The sequence below is a fragment of the Crocuta crocuta genome, unplaced genomic scaffold (genome assembly GCF_008692635.1).
Source record: "Crocuta crocuta isolate KB4526 unplaced genomic scaffold, BGI_CrCroc_1.0 scaffold133, whole genome shotgun sequence".
In the NCBI taxonomy this organism is placed as follows: Eukaryota; Metazoa; Chordata; class Mammalia; order Carnivora; family Hyaenidae; genus Crocuta; species Crocuta crocuta.
The window spans coordinates 4,639,290-4,647,276 of NW_027529438.1; the positions used below are offsets into that span (position 1 = coordinate 4,639,290).

Below are 7,987 nucleotides of genomic sequence, written 5' to 3' on the forward strand. Positions count from 1 at the left end.
TAACTTATAACTGGAAGTTCTATCTTTTTTTAGAAAAATTTTTTTTACGTTTATTTATGTTTGAAAGATAGAGCACAAGTGGGGCAGGGAGAGAGAAAGAAGGAGACACAGAATCTCAAAGCAGGCTCCAAGCTGTCAGCACAGAGCCCGACATGGGGCTCAAACTCACAAACTTTGAGATCATAACCTGAGCTGAAGTCGGACACTTAACCAACTGAGCCACCAGGGCACCCCTTGGCTGTTTTATCTTTAAAGTTAACAACAACATTGAGCAGAAGGTACAAAGAGTTCCCAAATGCACTCTACCCCTAACACTTGTAGAGCCCCACATATCCACACCCCCCACCAGAGTGCTACATGTGTTACAACTGCTGAGCCCACATGGGCACATCGTTATTATCCAAAGTCCATAGTTTACATTAGGTTTTACCCTTAGCGTTGTACATTCTGCGGGTCTGGTCACATTCATAAAGACATGTATCCACAACTATAGCATCATACAGAGCGATTTCACTGTCCTGTAAATCCTAAAAATCCACACTTTCCCTTTGAACCACATATGTGTCCTGGGCGAATCAGCAGAATGGAATAACTGTACCCATAAAGCCAGCAGAAAGGACAGGACACAAGTGAAGATTTAATTCTCCTTTTTTCAACCAAAGTTGTCCTTATTACAGGATACCAGAGAATGCAGATGGCTCTTTTTCAGTGGTGGACATCAAATAGCTCACTTATCACATGAATCGCTGTCCCCAAGTGTTGGCTTCAGTGTGTCCCTTGCCAATGGCACTTACCGCTTGTAGGTAGAGCTTGCTTCCTTGGGTTGCCGACAGCAAAGTTCTAAAATGTCTGCAGTTTTCCTGTTCAAAGTCCTATGCCCTAGAGGAGGGGACAATGTTTTATTTATCTTCGCAGCCCACTGCATAGCATAGGGTCTCTCCTAAACTTCCTGGGAAGAAATGAGAAAAGCCAGTGCTTTGCCCGGGCTCCCAATGCAACCACTACCTTCTCCTACTTTTCCACACATACTTAAGTTTGACAATTATTGTGAGAGGAGTTCTCAGGGTATCACGTCTACCCTGCCCTTTGTAATGAGGGAAACATGCCATTTGCAGCCTGAAGAGAAACCAGAGAGCTGGCACAGCGATAACTGTCCCCCAGATCTTTCTACAATGGAGACGGTCCTCTACTATCTCGCTAGCATCTTCCAAGACCGCTCTCGCATTAATGCCGTAATAGTTTTCCAAAGGCTGCCTTCCTCCCCCGCCCCCCCCCNTTGGAAGAGTATTTCCATCATGTGCTTAAACTAACCTATAAAAAGCCAGCGATTGTGTTAAGCTGCTCTTTTTCATGGAGAAACCATTAAGCTGACCTAAACAAAAAAAGTGAGTAAGGATTTTCTAAGAACTGGGTCTAAGGATTCCTGTCTCCCCTCCCAGTGGCCCAGGCCCGGGTTTCCCCTTTAGTCTCATTTCACAGGCAAAGGCTGGAAAATCGCATCTGGGCAGGAACGCCCAGGAGCAATGAGCCATTATCCTGCATCACACGAGCGAGCTGAGTCCCTGCCCCCGGCGATACAGGCGGTACTTCCACGGAAAATACATCCTCTCGGCCAACAGATACAAATGTCCTCTGTTCTATGACAAATGGTTGGGGTTATCACTTCTGCTTTCACCAACCCCCCAAGAGAAAATATGATCCCGTAGATCAAGTATAGAGAGCAGGCCTTAAATCTCTCGGTTCCTGGGTCTGGTGTTAGTGGCGNCAAGGGCCCACAAAGGGTCGGTGAAGGCAGGGACAGATCCACAACCTCTACCAACCAAAGTGTTTTAGTACCAGGCTGGCGGCATCACAGCCACCAGAAAGAGACTCACTCAACCAAAAGGTATTTATTGTATTTGGCCACTAAGAGAAAGAATAATTTCTGAAGCACGCTAGGGTAGAAATTTGGCCACAAGGACTCACAAAGTTGGCTTCGAGCTGAATTGAAACCAGTAAGTGAAACTCGAAGTCCTGTTACCAGAAGGAAGGTCATGAGAACAGGGGATGCCACTTCAAGGGAAATGTTTTTATTCATTTTCACATGAAAAAGACTTTGGTACAATTTTAAAGGGAGAAAAAGAGGCACATGCCTCTATGGTATTGTTAGTTTTTTAAATTCATTACTCATTCAGTAATTTTCTTGTAATTGAGCACCAACAGTATGTGGGGAATGGTAGAGATGTCAGGAATACTTAGGTGAACAAAACAGCTAGAGCCCCCCTGCACTCAAAGAGATTGTGTTACCCGCTCTTGATTCTTACAAATTCCTTAAATTTCTTGGCAGGAGGCGCCTGAGCTCCTCGGAGGCCAGCCAGGGCCTGCGTGTGCTCGGTTTCTGGACGCAGCAAGCACACAGCCTTGCAGTAGGTTATTTGGCCTCGCACCTCCTGCAGACATGCAACTTCCTCCAGGACAAGGTCTCTCGTCTCTGCATCTTCAGCCTGGCAAAACGTGGGCCGGGGAGAGGAAGGTCCGATCTAAGACACGAACCAACTCCACGCAGCGACGTTTGCATGTGCTTGCTTGTTTTGGGCCTCAGAAGGCTGCTCGTGTGCTAAGCCTGGGGCCCAGTGTCCCAGAGGAGTGTGGGTCCGGGCAGAGTGGGAGAAGGGTCCCGATCTCCTGACGATGACTTTGAGGCTTGACTACATGCAGACTGCCGACCGAACATTTTCACTGTAAATAAAGGACTATTGCTAGAGTGCTCTTTCTGGTGCGGTGACTTTAAGATTGGAGAGATCATGGTAGAAATAAGAAGATACTGAGAAAGAAGAGAGCTACTTCAGAATTTTTCTCAATGAAATGCGATAAGCTATCACCGTTAACAGAAACCCTCAACTGCAGCCTGATATTCCTATGGATCCACCTAGAAAGTAATCTTTCCTTCCTCCTTATCCACAGCCACCCAGGGAACAGCCGGGTCTTCACTTCCGAGGTTTCTCTCTTAGAATCTAGGTTCAGAATAGGTAGCTTCCAGTCCCGTGCTTCCTGAGGGGGCGGAGAGTAACGATGGGCTCACACTGCCCCCTGCTGGTCGCTCTCCCCCTAACAAGGAGCAGCTACTTGGCCTGACTTTTGCTCCAATCCAGTAAAAAAAAGAAAAAAGGACACAATGCCCCCACAAAAGTCAAATGTCTTTATTTTATATAAAAAAAATTTGTACAGTTTTAGTTCCTATGTTTAAGAAAAAAAATCCCTAAAATTGCCATAATGTTTAGATCCACTGCAAACTGTAAAAACAAGCTTTTTATATATTAAAAAAAAATTTACATTTTACAATTTTCTACATGCATGCACAAGGTCTCTGTAACCCAAAAAAAAGGGGGGGGGGAGAAAAAGAAAGAAAAAGAAAAGAAAAAAAAAACAAACCTAGATTCAACAGTGGCAAATTCTACATTTACAATCTCACTTGGAAGGGACCCAAAAACAGCCCCCTTCCTTTCGCGCACAGAACAGATCACAACAATCACACACCAGGACCGAATCCATCAGCAGATGCTGCCCTGGGGGGAAGGGCAGGGGAAAGAGCAGACAGAGAGCAGACAGACAGACTGACAGACAGCACGGAGGGGCCCAACAGAGGAGCAGAGGAGCACAGACTCTGGGAACAGAGGCNGCGGGGTTTGCAACAGGAACGGTGAAAAATGAAAGGCTCAGATGGAGGGACGGGAAGAAAACATGAGAGAGTAAAACAATAAACAAGCACAACCAGAGCATGAAGGGTCGCTGGGGAGACAGGGAGCGGTGGGGGCCGAGGCAGAGTGGCGAGGTAGGTGAAGGCCAGAGGCACTGCGTCCTGGTGCGGAGGGAGGAACGAGAAAGTTCCAGGTGATGAAGAGGCAGGCCTGGTGGGGGCGCTGGGGGCCAGCTGGCATGCCCTGTGGTCTGGTGTTNGGGCTCAGAGGCGCCCCACATCAGTTCACAGCATGAAGACAGCTCCCCACGTACGAGCAGCAAAAGACAAACACAGCCAAACACTGGACGATTCATCCTGACGCTTTAAAAAATAATAATTATTATAATAATAATCAAAGAAGACAAAGGTACCACAGTTCTGACGCAAAAGACCCAAACACGACCATTCTCAGCCACAGCCCTTAGTGCTTAGACAGGTGGGGGGAAACTTTTTGTTTTACGAAAAAGGAATGAAAAAATCACAGTGATTAAAAACATGGCAGGTTCTTAAAATAAACACTCCCCCGCCCCTAACCTAGGGCAGCAACAAAGATCCCAAATTCTTTCGCTGTGCCCGCCCCAACTCGGTCCTTAGGTCCTGACGCACCCCACGCCTGCCCACAAAGGCAATGACCCCAATCACCATCCGGGTCCCGTTTTCCAGGATAGTGAGGTATTTAGAAATGTGACCCAGAGGGACTCCTCCTAAAACCAGGTCCTTGGAGAGAAGATACCTTCCCACGACCCCCAGGACAGGATGTACTTCCCTCAGGCAGTGCCTAAGTCAGCCCCACACCCCACACCTGTGGGGACCGGGTTAAGCAGGAACTGAAGAGCCCTTCTCTAGGAAGCGGTGGGTGGACAGATGTGCTTTTTCAGGGAGGACAGGGGAGAAACATGGACCCTATGCTCCATCACATCGGGGCCGCCCTACAGACTGGAAGCCTCCCTGGTCAGAGACAGCTGGGGACCTTACCCCGGGGGCGTTCAGCGTAGTAGGTCGGCCAGGAGAAGATAGGCCTGAAAGGGGCACTGTGAGTTATCCAGGGGCCTGGCCTGGGGCTGCTCCAGCCCAGCCGCCAGAATGTTCCCCCAGGCGGACTAGGCTGGAGGTATACAGGTGCTTCCCACTTCCAGTCCTCTGGGCTAAAACTACAGAATTTAAGGGTGTCTGAGTTAAAGGCTCAGATTCCACACTGAAAATACATCTTCGAAGGCCAGTGGATTTTGCTCAAAACGAGACGTAAACTCTCGAGAAATCAGGTCGGGTGTAAAGACTACGGAAGCTCAATGGGGTGAGGGGCTGATGCCCACGAAGGCAGCAATCCTGGGCCCTCACCCCAGTGCTGAGGGAGACAAGAGCCCAGAGAACCAGGCAGGGGGAGGAGGGGACCCTGGCCAGCCAAGGAAAAGAGACCCCTGAGGCAAAGAAGTGGGCTTAAGGCAGGGGACGAGGAGGAGCTACCGGCTCCCACCCCCCAAAAAGAGATGAGGCAACAGGTCCCTGGCGCCGAGAAAGGACACACTGGGGCGGGGGAAGGGAAGAAAACCGTTGGTCCGAGACCGCGGGGGTCAGGTCATGGTCTGCAAGCCGTTGTGCAGGTCAGTCTGTGCAGGACCGCTCGCTCTCCCTCACCGGGAGGGGGAACCCGCCCCGGCAAGGCGCGGACGAAGGTACAGGCAGGTTGGGAGGACCGGGGTCCCTCCTGCCCTCCCCTCGGGGGCTGCCCAGGAAAGACCCAGTGACCGGGCACGGTCCCCCACGGCCCAGGGGACGTGGTCACAGAGGGTTTCTGCCTCAGTCTGGCCATGGCCACAGGAGACCACACAACCCAGAAACAGAAGGTGGAGACTTTAGGGTGAAGGGCAGGACCGTCCCTCGCTCTGAACATGTGTGGGTGTGAAGGGAGGCTCTGACGGCCGGACCCAGTGACCCTGGCAGGGAGCCCCCCAACTCGGACTGTGGCAGGGGGCGTGCAAGAGCACCCTGCCTGACGTGTGTAACAGGCGGGCTGGGCGGCCAAGAGGGGCAGATGAGCCGCCATCTGGGGGAGTTTGGCACCGTGGCTCTCTGGGGTCCTGTCTGCCCCTGGAGACACCCCGTCAGGGCCAGAGGAGAAAACTGCCACAAGAGCCCGGGTTGGGGGGCGGAGGCTCGGAGGGTGGGCAGTGCCCTCTCAGAAGGGAATGCCATCCGGGAGGGAGAGGGGACAGGCATGGTTCCTGCACAATGACACCAAGTGAGGGCTGGGGGGGGTGGGGGGAGAGCTTCCCAGGCTCTGCTGACGCAGGTGGCCTCTCTGCGCTCAAGGAGGGGAACTAAGGAGGAGCGGGGAGCAGTGGGGGCGGGGGAGTCAATTCAAGTAAAAGTAACGGGAGCAGGAGGAGGCAGGGCGGCAGGAGGCGAGAGCCAAGCCCTCCCCGACCCGCAGGAGCCCCGGCGTCACCCCTGCCGCTGCTCAGTCACACTGAAGTCTCGGACTGCAGCCTCATGACAAACTTGTGCGACTTAGGATCCACAAACTCCTCGGAGAGTTTGAAGAACGGGACCTTCTTGGTGCTCACCACCAGGCTGAAGTCGTGGCGTTTTAAGAGGAAAACGATGCCGTCCTTGAGCCCGTTGGTCACCGGCTCCTCGCTCACCAGCGTCCACTGTTTGGCGAGCCAGCGCTCCTTGTGGTACTGGATGGTGGGTCCCGCCGCCAGGTACCGCTCCAGGAAGGCCTGAGGAGGGGCCGGGGGGCTGCGTGGGAACCTCTCCCACCCACCCGCCACCCTCGACGTGCCCGGCTCGCTCTGCTGCCACGCGCTCCAGGGGCTGAGCTCATCTGCTCTGGACGCTCGTTCTCAGCACAGGGCAGCCGGGGCCCACAGAGGTGACAGGGCACCCCAGGGTCAGGACCCGCGTCCCCGCACTTTCCCTGCACCGGGCTAGGACCGCGAGGACTCTTCATTCCTCCTGCCCTGCACCCAGCTCTTGTGGACGCTGCACCCTGTTCGCCACACCAAGGGTGGCTGGGACACCATTCTAGGAGGCTGACGACAAAGCTGAGGGAGGGTCATGGCTCGAGAAGAGCACAGAGCAAAGAACAGCTGCTGGAGGTCTCGGGCGCAGAGGGGACTTTAGGTGCAGTAACCGCGGGGACAGCCGCAGCCACGCCCAGGAGAAGACTGCCCCTTCTCACCAGCTGGGAACGCGGCAGAGGTGGGGAGGGCTGGCAGGGATGAGAGAAGAGATGGCAGAGGGAAGGCTGGGAGGGCCGTGTTGGTGAGAGCGCAGNCAGAACTCCAGGTGCTGCAGGATGCTCTCCATGCTGTGGTACGGCTGCTGCTTGGTGGTGCGCAGGTACTTCTGCATGGCGCGGGCCATGGAGGCAAAGATGGCCTGGGCGGCCTCCCGGGGGTCCATCACCTCCCTGGGGTTCTTCTGCTCCTCTTCCTGCAGCCGCTTAATGTGAGTGAAGGCCTCCTCCACCGCCACCACAAGCCTGGGGGGACAGGAGGGGCCTGGACCAACCGCCCCCCTCCCCCTCAGCTCCCGCCCTCCAGCAGCCCTAGCAATGCTCTCCCCCAACCCCTCGAAGCACCACAAACCCACCCAGAGCCAAGGGCCAGGCTCTGGGGCCATGTGCGCGTGGTGGTGGGGGGGGGCGCTGTGCACAGACATGGGGGGACAGGACAGGGAACAGCTGTAGAGCTCAGTGAGCCCAGCTCAGGAACCCCAGCATCCAACCCAGGGACACCTAGGGAGCCAGGGACCCTCCTCTGGGAAAGAGCAGCACGTGACCTTCCTCCACAAGATCCCAAGTCACAGCTGACCGATGACAAGCTAGCAGACACAACTACATCCAGAGAACAGACTTCTGCTCAAGCACGGCAGCATGGGCAACGTCACCATCTGTCCCCCGGGTGGGGCACACAAGCAATTTACTACAAAGCAAGAAGTCAAAGGCAAGACCATGACACCAAAATGCCAGAGGCGAACGAACAGGGCCCCAGAGACCGGGCAGGCCTCACCTGCTGGGCATCGGAGAACTCACGGGTTCACACAGTACTACAATCCAGATGCCCGTTAGGGGCTGGGAGTCACCTGTGAACCACGAGGCGGCGACAAAATGCAACACGCAGGATACAGAGACAACGTGGTGAATCTCAAGAACGCCGTTACGGGGGAAGCAGGAAAAGAAAGTCAATTTTCATTAAAAGCACATAGACATGCAGCAGTGTTTGGAAGGCCAGGACCCTGGGAACTTCAAATAGCTCTGGGGGG

General features: G+C 53.8%; 1 protein-coding gene across 1 annotated transcript in view; it reads right to left on the minus strand.

The window, feature by feature from the left end:
• Window positions 1-6,025: 6,025 nt before the first annotated feature.
• VANGL2 (VANGL planar cell polarity protein 2) overlaps window positions 6,026-7,987 on the minus strand; it is a 7,963-nt gene continuing 6,001 nt past the window's right edge. The window contains 2 exon segments of the mRNA XM_077759980.1: window positions 6,026-6,472; window positions 7,005-7,205. Coding sequence (XP_077616106.1) covers window positions 6,181-6,472; window positions 7,005-7,205 — 493 coding nt within the window. The 3' untranslated portion in view covers window positions 6,026-6,180.